The sequence below is a fragment of the Esox lucius genome, chromosome 13 (assembly GCF_011004845.1).
Source record: "Esox lucius isolate fEsoLuc1 chromosome 13, fEsoLuc1.pri, whole genome shotgun sequence".
NCBI classification, from domain to species: Eukaryota; Metazoa; Chordata; class Actinopteri; order Esociformes; family Esocidae; genus Esox; species Esox lucius.
In genome coordinates this window covers 19732328-19746969 of record NC_047581.1, presented here as the reverse complement: position 1 = coordinate 19746969, position 14642 = coordinate 19732328, and the positions used below count along the sequence as shown (strand labels likewise).

The 14642-nt window shown below is 40.9% G+C and overlaps 2 protein-coding genes across 2 annotated transcripts; one reads left to right on the top strand and one right to left on the bottom strand.

Annotated features, from left to right (window-relative positions):
• Positions 1-23: 23 nt before the first annotated feature.
• Positions 24-7656, bottom strand: usp39 (ubiquitin specific peptidase 39). The gene is made up of 13 exons (XM_010897377.5): positions 7302-7656; positions 6766-6838; positions 6583-6677; positions 6333-6469; positions 4980-5132; positions 4634-4859; positions 4423-4497; positions 3418-3485; positions 3081-3269; positions 847-989; positions 596-731; positions 395-481; positions 24-308 (listed from the first exon to the last, which is right to left on the bottom strand). Exons 1-13 carry the CDS (start codon positions 7363-7365, stop codon positions 258-260), a joined length of 1497 nt encoding a protein of 498 aa, XP_010895679.1. The 5' UTR covers positions 7366-7656; the 3' UTR covers positions 24-257.
• Positions 7657-8104: 448 nt separating this feature from the next.
• Positions 8105-12054, top strand: c13h2orf68 (chromosome 13 C2orf68 homolog). The gene is made up of 4 exons (XM_010897374.4): positions 8105-8441; positions 9300-9415; positions 9504-9649; positions 11086-12054. The coding sequence occupies exons 1-4, from the start codon at positions 8332-8334 to the stop codon at positions 11206-11208; spliced, it is 495 nt and encodes a 164-aa protein (XP_010895676.2). The 5' UTR covers positions 8105-8331; the 3' UTR covers positions 11209-12054.
• Positions 12055-14642: the final 2588 nt, after the last annotated feature.

Here is a 14642-nt window from a genome sequence, read left to right as displayed (position 1 = left end):
AATGTAGAAAGTGATTGGCCAAGTAATTCTCCACTTTTATTTAAAAAAAATTACTGGAAACATTTCAAAGCTGGTTTATTCCGCCATTGACATGTAAAAGTTAATGAGAATAACAGATGACAATGGTTTTCCTCGAAATCCTAAATCCACATTCCTGTTCCTCATGTGGTGGGTGTGCTTACCCTGAGGTCATCTGACCACTGGCCAGGGAGTGACATCTTTCCCTGTACGATCAATCTTTCAATACAATGCCTCCTTCAAGCTCCTGTGTGGTTGTCATCATCTTCACTCTCTCTTCTTTTCCAAATCTGGAACACAGATCAAAACAATTGTCAGCTGCTGGAAATCAGTAACTGGTTTATACATATTGTACATTACACAAACAACGCAATACCTGAATGTAGGCCTCTGACAGTGTGATCATCTGGGGCAGGATATCCGTGACCTGCAGGTCCTGGAGCTCATACCACTTCCCAGTGCCCTTTAGTGACAGACAGACAGACACCCATAAGCACCAACTGTCGTAAAATACTGCACATCTATGACTCAGCATACGTGCACCCGGAAAAGGGCTAAACATGCACCAGCCACTTACATGATGCAGGACATGTATTCTGTATGCCCCCTCCGTGGGCTTTCCGTCATGCACCACATTGGCCACCAGGTCATAGGTGGTGTTCTTTTCTGTGACCTGAGCCTCTTCGGTCAGGTACTCACGAAGGTCTACATTCCTGGTCAATAAAGTACAACAGGACAGTCAAAAATACAAAAAGATAAAGATATCAGGCCAAACATGAGGCCAAATGACCACTGAGTACATGGATACAGAATGCAATGATCACTCACGTGATTGGGAAGTTGACAATGGTAGGGTTCTTCTCCACAAAGAAATTGTTCTTCGTGAACCTCTTGATGCAGAAGATGAGATAGGGGGGCAGCTTGAGCAGCTGGAACCTCTTGAGGAAATTCTCTTTGTAGGTTTTATACTCCTAGAACAAAACCAGAGGGAGGAGGGTCCAGAGAAAGGAGCTTAAAGAAGAACATCTTACACGTCATCCCTCTAAATGTAATTTGCTTTGGACGGAGGCACCGGTTGTATATGTTCACATTGGCTTTGCTAGCTAATGCATAATTTTGCCTCATTTGCCAAGTATTTTCTTCTAAGTCTGAACAAGCATTTAATTGTAAACATTCATTATGGTTTGTATGGACATAGGAACATTTTATTCAAAGACTGACTTTTTGTCAGTCTTTGATTTTTACATTTTCAAGGACCTTAATGTAATAGTTGTGGTCAGGGATGTACCACAGTACGATACAGCTCAGTAGTCTGAATAGTGAACCTCGATATATTAAATTAAACAATACAATGACAAATAAAGAGCAATTCCTACGTTTATAGCGATTAATATTGTTTGCTCTACAAAGGGCTAGTAGTCCACTCATTATTGAGTCACCCATGAATGCATCTGGGTTGCATTCTTTTTCCAAAACAAAAACATTAATTGAAAAAAAAAAAATGTATACGTGTTCACATCACAGATAGAACACTCCCAAACAGTGGTTACACTTAGCAATGATAGTGGCCCAGGGCATCAAGGCCATAACAAAAATGGCAATTCAATTACTCCAGACCCCCAAATAATTTCTGTTAAGGATAACGGTGGAATAATGATTTAAGAAAAGCTTGTGTGGCCAACTGTCTTATGGTTCTAGTCTCATATGCGCTATGTTTAACAGCCTGGGAACAAGGTCATTTGGTCAAAGAGGAGGAACGGACTGAGGCTGGAGGAAAGTGGACAGTGAGAGTCAGAGGATGTGGAAAGGGAGGAATTAAAATCAGGAAACTAAATTATTTAGCAGAAGGGACAGAACAGATGAAGTAGTAGGGGAGAGAATTTTTACCAGCTTAAGGAGATTTCTTATTTCAAGGTAATCCAGCACTTTAAGTCTATTAAGTGATATAAAGGGTTAATCCACCCCAAGAAATACCAATCATGAGACTACTATACATTTGGTGCAAGTATATATGTGAGTTACACTTTTTTTTTGACTTAGTAGTTAGGAAATCGGGTAGTACTGTGTCATAGCTATATAGCTGCAGTGATGGAGATAACACAATCACAATTATCTATACTCCAGATGGCCAAGTCTGCCAAAACAGGGTATATGCATACGTTTCTGGAACACATCTGTCTAAATTTACTTTTTGTGGCGGGTTGAGTGCTCATTGTGCTGGATGTTTTAGCTGAACCCCAACCCTTTTCAGACTTGCAATGTATGTTGCCCAATCAGCCTGATAAAAGATATTTCTAGCTCGAATCTGTGTTTAACAAGTTGAAAAGGTCTGCTCATACCATATGGCTGCACTAGATGGCGGTCCATACCATTATGGATCCCCACCTTGTTTAACAGCTGGCAGCAGACATTCTGGGCTGAAGGCATCCTTGGTCTTTCTCCAATAATTGAATAATTTTCCATTTAATAGTAAATGTTAAACAATGACAATCTCAGGCCCTTGGAACAATTTTGTAGATTTCTTTTAATGAAAAGATTAAATGCAGATGTCTTCTGGTCATGTATATTTGTATTTATGCTAGTAGTGCAGTACAAATCTTACGTATGGCCCCTGCTTGAAAAATGTTTTGCTGGGACTGGAGGGGTCTCATGACTTCATAATCCAAAGTTAGAGATGACCTTTGCTCAAAAGGACTTGATGCAGCTTCTCAGTTCTGTCATGTTGACACTATATTTTTCCTTTCAAGCTGGAAGGCCATGTAGAAGGCCATGTGATTTTCACTTAGTCCCAGGCATTTTTCTGACCTCAAAGCTGGATGCCATGAAGAAGCTGATTAGCGCATCCCTATTACAAACTGACAGAAAATCCCACTTTCTTTAATCTTCATAAAGAACTGCAGCTAACACTGGACTCATCTTCTGATTATTCTCCTGAGAATCTTCCCCCCAAAAAAACATAGGCCTTCGCAGACTATTTTTCTAATTTGTTTGGACAAGTTGTTTGCTTGTGGATGAGAGTACCTTCCCTGAGCTAATCTATTCTTAAAGTTCAGTAGAAGTACCTTCTCTGTGTTGCCGTTGAACTTGGCCAAGATGTTGAAGAGAGGGACCTGTGGAATGATAAGCTGCTCCTTTTCATCTTTATACAGCGGGGCTGTGGGAAGGTCAAGGGTCAAGAAGAGGAAGGTAGACTCAGACATCACCTCTTGGTACTCCTCCTTCAAGAGCAGAGCCTCTTTCTCTTCTGGTGGCTGGAATGAGCAGAAAAAGCATGTAATAAGAACAATATTGTTTTCAAATATGTAATAATGTAGAAGAGTACAAATGTTTGAGAGTTGAAAATAAGGATTTCAACTTTGAACCGATGTTGCACTCAGGTAGTGACAATAAAGAACTTACCAAATCTGGATGAGGAAGCTTCTTGGAGAAAATACGCATGGAACCCTGGAATACTTTGGTAAGGCTTGCTAAAATGTTGATGTAAAGGGGGAGATATTAAGTCTCACCACTCAGTTTACACAATACAGCAGACATGAAATTACTAAATTGATTAGTGGCAGAATATTCAGAACCCGAGGATGCTTCTTGTGTAAATCATGCTCCCTCCACCCATTATGAACAGTGTCCAGCTCTACATGTGATGCGTTTTCAGTGTATCAGGTGTCAGGCTAAGCAGTCAACCTGACAAGTCAGTCTAGACATCTAGTCCCAGTCGAGCCATGCAAAATCATCTAAGGACTCGTTTTGTGAACAAAGACATAATCAAGAAGGTATAATCAAACCTTAGGTCATCTACCTGTCCTCTGGCCCCTATTCTCACATGAGCTAAAACAAATGCATTTACTGATTGAATGTTTTAATGAAACCCCAGTTTCCTTGCACAAAATATTAGAGATAGCACTCAAATCCAGCACAACTGAAGTGGTGAATAACTTAAGGATTAACATTAATGGTGAAAACTACATCCTACTATCAGATTGAAGTGCAGGCTCTGATACTGTAGATTATCATTACCTCCACAACAGACTACAAAACATGGTTAGCCAATCTCACTGGCAGAGAGATGTTGTAGGTGACCCTCCCTCTATGAATATTATTTAAAACAGATGATACACAACAGTATTTGATCCCTCATATGATGTTAGCTCAGCTAACACCTTGATTAAATATGCAAGTCTTTATATTTTGATTCCAACAACCAGACCAAAAACCTAGGTGTGGATTCTCACTAGATTTGTTGCAACCACCACATCTGACCAAAACCTTAAAACCACAGTCAGTCACTTAGAATACACATCTTCCCCCTTCTGATGTTGAGTTAAGTAGCCAGTGAGTGTAGATTGATAAATACAGTGAAAACATCACCATCCCACTCAAGTCCCATCCACCTTCATTGACACTCACATGGTTTTTTCTTGGTTCCTCCCAATGCCCCATGCAGAGCATTCATGAACCAGGACAGGAAGTCCACAGCATCCCCTGCAGGACAGATGAATCAGCAGCATAGCTTATTTAAAACAGAGGGCAAAATACCAAAAACATACATTTGACTATATATATTTAAAAAATATATAAGTATTTCTGCCTTACGAAAGGTTGTATAATAAAATCCCACCTTGCTTGGTAATCTGAAAGTTCTTCTTGCTACACAGCACAACTGCCTGCAACATCTCATGGGGCGAGACATGGGCCTTGAAGTTCCGCGGGTTCCACAGCTTGCGCATCAGCTCACCGAAACGCTGCACCAGCAGGAACATGATGTCACCAGGTGGCCTACGGATGCCGCGGTAATTCTCCTCTTCCAGGAAGTAATTCCGTAGCGGTGGCACATTGGACAGGGCCTGGAGGGATGAAGACCGTTCACCATAATCAACACAGTTGATCGTCACAGCGAAGGCTTGGCACCATGTGAATGGAAAGAGGTCAGATTCAGGAAACTGTGTGGCCGGTGACAATCTTACCTGTAGCACCACATTAGCGTAGTCGTTAGCCTTGATGTTGTTGAGCCCCACAATGCCAGGCAGATAGGTAGTGCCATCATAAGCTCGATACAGCTTTCCTTGCTTGTCCAATCCAGCGATGTGCTGTTTGGTGAATGTGGGCTTCAGGACATACTGCAAACAAAGAATAAAAAATATTACCAGATTACACTGTATTGATGATATACCAATTTGAATGAAGTTCAGGTGTGAAGCAGGTTGTTTGGGGAATAGGAAGGCCAAAGATTGTAAGCAAATTGTGAAGATTTAAAAATGGCAGCACAGAGTGCTGAGCCATAATTGGCCTCACCAGGAATAACTACCCATCAGCTGTGCAGAACAGGGCCCAGCAGTCAAAGACATAAAACAATACTGTAATAAAGCCATGCTGCCACCAATGGCAAATCAGATGGGGTTTGAATTAAAGGGGATTAACATGAATATCTACAATTTGGCTAAGTTCATAAATCGTTTGATGTAATTGTAGGACTGTGTCTATCCATGCAGCTCTCTCACTTAGGAAGACCAGGGTTGAACTCATGGGCTTGTGCAGTAAGCCCATGAGATGTCTATGTAGATGTTATATAAATGTCTGTTGTGTGTTTAAAAGTTTGAGATAAAATGTATATGGCATGTACCACAACCAGTTGGAGTAGAATGCTTTCGCTGTGACAGGACATCCTGAAATAATGATCATCTATCAGGTCACATTTAGTGGGGGGGAGAGCAATATAACCAGATGACAGTGATATTGCGCTACCATGGCCCAGCTCTCAAACAGGTTCTGAATTTACTTCAGAATCTGTGTATCCTCAGCAGAACAGCAGGCCTCCAGAGAGACTATTCATTAATTGGCAAAAGACTGAAATCCTGATTTACAGTTTGATGGGTTTAGAAACTGTATTGAAGAGAGATTCACTGGTATTTGTGAATTGTCCTTGTTGAGTAATGTATTGTTCATATTGCTTGTGGTATGAAATCCAATATGTATTTAAAAAAATACAAAAGATTTATTGCAAGCACAAAAATCAAGAGTGTGCGTCTTTCTGGCATTAAAGGACTCCAGGTTAGAGTTCCTGGTGGAGAAAGCTGTCTCTCTAACTAGGACGACACACAGAAATTTGTTAACTAGACTACATGGTCATTTAGGCGCACTGTTCAGTGAACTGATTCACATTCCACTGAAAGGTTGCACAAATCATAACTGAACATGGACTTCTAAAAACATTACTCCGAACTGTTAGTTTAACACCATTACAATCAGCAAATGTTTGAATGGATGCATCAGACTCTTTATTAGAGTGAATGTGCACACACCCATTTATGTGGACTCACCGTGATGTCTTCCAGCGATGAGTCAATAATCTCATAGTTATCTGGCAGACAGTAGAACTTGAGTGTGTGCAGATTGAGAAATACATGGTGCGTGAACTGAACACTGTGAGTGTAGGCATGGGACTTCAAACCTCGACCTGAAAGACCAACAGGAATTAGAATAGTTTAAGCCTAAACGTAAAAATTGGTGAACACTTCACAAGAAGGTGGAGAGGTTAAGATTGTAATCTTTAAGTATTGGACACTTTACCTTGGAAGTATTTTCCACAGATAAGACAGGCATACACGTTAATGTGGGAAAGCGAAATGGAGCACAGCTTCTCAAAATCGAAGTCCAGCACACTCCTGGAGACAAAGGTTTGTGTTTGAGTTGAGTGGTTGAACATTTTAAAATAAATATATTTCCATTAATGCCAGTGGACGTTTAACTTACCTATTAATTGTGTCAAGGTAGGGACAGTGGCGACTTCTCCGGTCCTCGGACGAACGGCCAATTTTCACAGGCACTGTAATGTTAACACACATTAAAGATCATGCCAACAAATAATTACACACATGGCTAGATACCCATGGACGTCCACATGACAGATTTCTAATAGTATCTAACACCGGAGTGTTCATTCACTAGGTTTACTAGCTAGTAAGACTGAGTGGGACAAGCGTGAAGTAAATAGGATGAACATAAGTTGATCATGCTGGGACACGCTAGTGTGAACGCTGTTTAGTAAAACATAGTATCAGTCAGCTAGAACCAGTTAGCTGCCAACAATAATATTAATATTATAACATAATCCAACATGGCTAACTACACCACGGAGAATGGGCTAACTATTTACCAAAATAATTTAGCTAATATTCTCAATTCGCGTAAACTACGTTTTCAAATGTGGCTAAGAAACATCGCTAGCTACTACTATTCCAGCTCAATTACAGCCTGATAATGTTGCTACTTTTTCAAAATCAAACAACCTTCATCATCGTCCTCCAAGTCAAGTTCTCTCTCTCGTTTTATAGAAACCATTGCATTAATCATTGAGTTGTGCAGCAAAATAAAGCCAAAGTGAGTGTATGTTTGTTAGCAAACGGGCAAACACAGCGCACAGCTCCAAAATTCCCCGGTACAAAATCAAAATGGCCAACCAACGTTTAACCCCGCGTTTAATCTGGCCAAAATGAACGCCTGTGATTGAACGTTGTCCATAATTGTTTGGGCTCTCAAGACAATGAGGCGGATTTTAAGCGTTGGTTATCATAGGCGTACAATTTAAATAAAATGATTAATGAAAGGTAGAATGAGAATCAGTATCTGGACAGACTAAATTATGGATTTGAAGATAATCTATAAATGGAATCAACAACCTGGCCAAAAAGGTGGACTGCAAGCGTTTGTTTAATGGTTAATTGATAAAGTGTTTTTTCTCAAAAGAAAAAAGAAAGTTACTGGCCTTCCTGAATTTCACATCCGTTTCGTCTTCTCTTTTCTCACCTCCTTCTCAAAACCCATTGGGTTAGAAAGCAATTGGTCCCTCCCCTCTAACCTTCTCCCCCAATAGGTTTTGAGAAATAGTTGAGTGAGGAAAAGAGTAAGAAAATAACAATCTTTCTGGACCAAAACATAGTTGTTTGAATGTTTCATTTGCTTTTACGTTTGTATTTATTTACATACCAAGACAAGGGCGTTCTAGATGGTTGTTCAGTTAAACTACATGCTTGTTTAGTAACCAACATATTTTTATATTTTAACGTTTCCAGTGATGTGTATGCTGGGAAAGAAAACGCCAACTTAAGGGTTCAATAAAGTCTCACTCTGTGCCCTGTTACAGGTTGATGTAGCATCATTGGGTAGAACCAGGCTCATAACTCCGTGAGCAAAAGCAGTTGGACAACAGATCACTTTGAAACTTGATTAACGTTACCATGCAGGCTCATATGGTGTTATGCATACAATGAAGGAAAAACATTCCATCTAAAAATACTATTTAGTTGTTAATCGGTTACGATGGAGATTTTGCGGGATGAAGAAGAGCAAGAGCTTAAATATAAACGTACAGGTCGTTTGGACATGAGCCACGGTTTCTTACACCACATTCGAAGAAACCAAATTGCCAGGTGATCTTAAAACGTTTCTCTGAAGTACCTAGCGGAATGTACATGTTTCAATATATGAATGTATTACATTCTGAGAACGTGCAGTTGTTCGGTATCGATAATGTTGATGTTCTTCATCGCTAACGCTAGCTAGCTAGCTTGTACGCCTACTCGCCTCAGCCTCTACTGAGCATGAGCGAAAAGTCAGTCCTGTCATAGGCTAAACACCGTGACAGATCTGTCTGGGTAGGGTGAGACCGCTCTCTCCGCTCATTCAGTACCGGAGGGTGATGGACAGGTGTGTTCCGAAAAGCGCTATTCAGATTTCAGTTAACCAGTTAATTTAAACAACATAATAAAAATTAAAAAAGCTGTATGGGATTGACTGCTATTATGCACTTAACGCACTTCCTAAAAAAATTCTACAGAAAAATATATTAAACTGTATCGTCTTTGACAAGATATGCACTCTCCTTTTCCATATTGGCAGGTTTAAAATAAACGTAACACTCATTACTGGCACACTGAGGTTGGAAGTCACAATTGTACCCTGTTGTATGTGATGAAATCAAGGCCTCGACAGGTACTGAAGTAAACTCACTGTAGCCTTAGAAAGATCTGCCACAGGACAGCATTTATTCTGTGTTGGAACATTTGTTATCTGGTGACGGTTCTGGTGGAATGGGGAAAATATGCAGTACAGAGCCGTGACCAAGTTATTACGCCCACCTGTAAGGAATTAGGACGGAATGGGTTGATTCATTTTCGATTTTCATTGGGTTGATGGCATCAGACATTTAATTTGAATACTTTCTTCGGCACGGCACATTCTTCATGTTTTGACTGACTTCACCCTTGTATCACTGTGATGGCCTGTAGAGATGACTATGACAAGCAGGTGAAGCAGGCCAGTGAGCGTCAGAGGGCCAGGCACACCACTACCCCACGACGCCCCCGACGGCCAGACATCCAGGTGTACCATCCTCGACGCGGAAGTAAGAAAACACTGCCTTTACTAGTAGGAACTGTTGTGTCAACTCGATGGAATACTCGTTTTAGTGGTGGTTATGTATGTGTCTCCAGATGGATCAGAGCCAGGAGGGGGTGCAGAGAATGAAGAGTGGAATGAGAGTGGGTCGAGTACAGAGCCAGAGACCCATGGAACTGAGCTCTTCTGGCTAGACTACCAGGCAGACTCTGGCCGTGTCACCTCCTTCATTGTACACAAGGTCTGTCTGTGGGCGATTTCTAGTGCTGTTAATGTTACATTTGCGCACACCCCTCAGTCTCTGTGTATAAAACTGTATTTCTCCGTTAAGTCCCTCCATATCTATGATAAATTAAATGGTGAGGATGTCTGGTTGTAAGCTATCACTGTGCATCATAAGCAGAGCAAATGTAAGGGAAAAGGATGAAACACTCATGCGCATTCTGAAGAGTATTGATGGGAAATACAGTATGATAGCTTTTTCAGTACACACACATACCGCTTTGCACTGCCTCTGATCTTTTATGGTCAATAAACATTCAAGCAGGTATTTTGCCAGCATCCACTTACCTAGGCATGTAAAACAAATTCTATTAAGCAACTGTGGAAAGAGATGCCTGGCTCAAATAGAAGCCTGTCTTTGATAAGTGCCATTTGTACTCTGTAACTGAAGAAAATCAACACCAAGCATATTATTTCAAGTTTATCCCCCAGGAATTTTTATGCTCTATTTTAACAGAAAATAGTGAAAGGAGAGTTTCCCTGCCGCAGCAGTACATGTGCATCGCTTGATCACCCTAGGCCAGCTAACTGAAGTTTACTGCAAATGTCCCAGGGTCCAGATTTAACTGCTGGACCACACAGACCAAAACATTTTCAAACATTTTTGAAGTGTCGCAGAATGGTCGTGCAAAATAGAAATGTAACCTTTTTCCCCAAATGGAGAGTGGACTGTTACTAATTGTAGTTGTTTTTTGCAGGGCTTACATTGCAACCAATGTTATTTTATCTCAAAGATCTGGGTAATCTCCTTTCAGTCTCAAGTTAAATCAGATAAAATACAGGTCCCGTGTCTTAATGATAACCCCTTAATATTGTGAAAATATTATTATACATGGCAAAAACAAATGCAGTTATGTTTACAGCATATACATGTATAATAGACCACATGTTACAGCATAAGTCAAAGGAATTTCATCTAAATATTAAAGATCCCTCGATCAAGACACGTTTGTCATTTGGGAATGATTTCCAAGGTTCAGTAGCGGGAATGATACAGTAGGATTGACACACTTGTGGTTATTTTCTTCTCTTTATTGGCCTACAGTATATATTAAAATTAACCTATAGTTATGTATGCATGCACCCATACTACCAATTTATTTTTTGGACTTAAATTCAGTTTAATCAGGGCCTTTCAGTTAATAAATTATTATCCTGGACTGTTCGTAGATTGTTGCTATACACCCATCTCATCGTCTGTATATTTATGGACATGGGTACACAAACCCACAAGCCATTGCAACCTCTCATGGGGCATTCCCATTTTTTTTATGGCTCCCACCTTCATCAAACTTGCCCATCCCTGGTTTACATTGGAATATTGCAATAAAGGCCCTATCTTGTTGCATACAGAACAATGTGCCCTCATCATGACCCCTGTGTCCTGTCTCATAGGAGGACATGCCAGAGAGCGTGGTGGAGCGTGTAGCGGAGGAGAATGTTCTAGACCCAGCCATGAGAGTGGCACTGCAGAGTCGTGTTCGAAAGGAAATGGATAAACGACAAGACAAATGCTAAAGGAAGAGAGTGTTGTTAAGAGTGAGAAGGGAGAGTGACGGTTCAGAAATAGGACATCTCTGTTTACCCACCAAGCAACCATCTCCCTGTGCGTAATGATTGCTAGTAGCAGAGGACTTCTGTAAACCCACATCCTGATGGCCAGACAGACTGTCAAGTGACTTCAAACAGCCATACCGTCCCTGTTATGCTAGTGTACAACCATGGGAAATAGGCTGACTTACAGAAGGGAACAAATGGAGTGTATTTATAGTCTGTATTTTGGATGGCATTTCTGACATTGTGTCATGTCTGTGGGGGGCCTTGTGTGACTGACATTCTCTTGTGGTTGAATGTGCCATTGGCTGTCAACCTGCTCCGAAGGACAGCACTGAGAACGACATGGACCCTGTTCTTATTATCCTTCTCTAAGCCACACCAGGCGCACACAGTCACATTCTTAGCCCTTCAGAGAGTGTGCTGTGTTTCCTTTGTTTACAAGATCAACGTTTTGTTCATGCATATGTGGTTTGAATATATATTTCTTTTGTTGTTGCTGTGAATAGGAGGTAATAGCAGATTTTTGGTTTTCATGAAAAGTTACCTTTTTATTTGCTTTCTGCAGTGCTCCATTTGAGATCACTTGACTGAAGTGATATTTTTGTGTTTTGTGATGAATCAGTGTGGCTGGAAAGCAAATCGATAATGTAGCAGTTTGTGTAAATGTGCAGTGGTCAGCACTTCTCTATTTTCTAATTTATTTTTTATTGGCCTAAATGAGAGTTTTATTTTTGATACTGTAATCTTCTGGGGAGGTCCTTATTGTTTTAGTTTTACATATTAAATATAGTTATTTTCCAAAAGGTATTCAATGGTTAATTATCATTTGTTATATAGACTAATCTGCTTGGACTACATTTTGTAGTTTAGTCAAATGTTACCAAAACCTACCAGTCATTCTCCCTACTTTTCTCAGGGTTTTTAATTAAATATAATAGATTTCCTAACAATGAAAACACAGGTACGTTTTAAGTTACAGCTGAAGTAATCAATGGTGGTTATGTATGATTAGTGTGGTGCTCATTGTCATGGTGGAGAGCTTGATCCAATCCTGAATGACCCAGATTAGAGTCTTTAGGCCGGCGTTTGTTGTCGAGTGAATGGAAAGCATAGCCCTGTAACATGGAAAAACAACTGACAGTTCTCGCTTGAGGAATATGTCATTTTCCTATCGGTCAGCAGGGGGAAGCATCTACACTCACTACAAGACGATGGATGACAAACATGGCGACTGGACTCAATTTGGATGTAATGTGTTTCAGCATGGACACCACCACTGAGCGCTTCTTCCATTTTAAAGTAGTAATTTAGGATTTGGCTTAAAATGTATTGACGGATCCTTCCCAATAACCAAGTTGGAGTATTGGATCACAGTTCGTCAGGAGGGATCAGCCTGTGAATTGTAGGACAAATCCCAAATAGCTGCCTTCTTTTAGCCTTACTATTTGTGTGTTAATAAGCAATTCTGCCATTTGAACAACTGTCCCAAAGCTGTGGGAGTATAAATGATAAAGAGGGCTTATTAGACCCTACGGTAGCTACTTTGAGTGGGTCACCCACAGTTCCTGCTTCAAAAGCAAAGTCTCATAGCTCAATGTCACAGAGAAAATGGAGAGACGTAATTATATATCATGTGCATTTGTTGATGTTGATTCTTGACATAATGATGAAATACCTAAATTAAATATTTCACCAAGGTTTAACTCTTGTAAAACCACAGGTTTCATTGAAATGTCAGGTTTTTTCAAAAGTGGAGCACAGTGATTGATCATCATTGAAGTCATGACTGTTTTGAAGTTGATGGATTTATTGATCTCTCGCCAGTCTGTGGAAGTCACCCTCTAATTTTCCCCAGGAACACGTGACAATTGAGGAATTTGAGTGATCAGATAAGGGCATGGGGACGGTTTGAGATACACTGATTATGCAGTTACAAATACATTCCCAAAAAGTAATCATTCTGCATTTAAATAATAGCAGCAATGCCTGCTTTAAAGCAATAGCACACACAGTTAGATATTGTATATTCATGTCTCCAGCAGTCAATCACATTCCCATCAAAAGTTAGCTCAGTGAATGCTAACGATGGTTAGTTGTGCTAACTATTCTACCTACACTGATCAGCCATAACATTATGACCACCTGCCTAATATTAAGTTGGACCGCCTTTTGCTGCCAAAACTGCCCTGACCCGTCGAGGCATGGACTCCACTAGACCTCTGAAGGTGTGCTGTGGTATCTGGCACCAAGACGTTAGCTGCAGATCCTTTAAGTCCTGTAAGTTCCGAGGTGGGGCCTCCATGGATTGGACCTGTTTGTCCAGCACATTCCACAGATGCTCGATTGGGTTGGGGAATTTGGAGGCCAAGTCAACACCTTGAACTTGTTGTTGTGTTCCACAAACCATTCCTGAACCATTTTTGCTTTGTGGCTGAAAGAGGCCAATGCCATCAAGTAATATTATTGCCATGAAAGAGTGCACATGATCTGCAACAATGCTCAGGTAGGTGGTATGTGTCAAAGTAACATCCACATGAATGGCAGGACCCAAGGTTTCCCAGCAGAGCATTGCCCAAAGCATCACACTGCCTCCGGGGCTTGCCTTCTTCCCATAGAGCATCCTGGTGCCATGTGTTCTCCAGGTAAGTGATGCATATGCACCTGGCCATCCACGTAATGTAAAAGAAAATATGATTCATCAGACCAGGCCACCTCCTTCCATTGCTCTGTGGACCAGTTCTGATGCTCACGTGCCCATCGTAGGCGGTTTCAACAGTGGATTGGTCAGCATGGGCACCCTGACTGGTCTGTGGCTACGCAATCCCATATGCAACAAACTGTGGTGCACTGTGTTCTGACACCTTTCTAACAGTACCAGCATTAACTTATTCAGCAATTTGAGATACAGTAGCTCATCTGTTAGATCAGACGATACGGGCCAGTCTTCGCTCCCCACGTGCATCATTGAGCATTGACCGATCATGACCCTGTCACCGGGTCACCGATTTTCCTTCCTTTGACCACTTTGGATAGGTACTGACCACTGCAGACCAAGAACACCCCACAATGGCTGAAGGTTTGGAGATGCTCTGACCCAGTCATCTAGCCATCACAATTTGGCCCTTGTCAAAGTTGCTCAGATCCTTACGCTTGCCCATTTTTCCTGCTTCTAACACATCAACTTTAAGGACAGAATTTTCAGTTGCTGCCTAATATATCCTACCCACTGACAGGTGCCATGATAATGAGATTATCATTGTTATTCACTTCACCTGTCAGTGGTCATAAAGTTATGGCTGATCGGTGTATATCTCGATGAAAGTTAGCATGTTAAAAAGCACTCCTGATCACACTGAACCTTTATTTAAAGTGGTATACAGTTAGCTGATATCCAA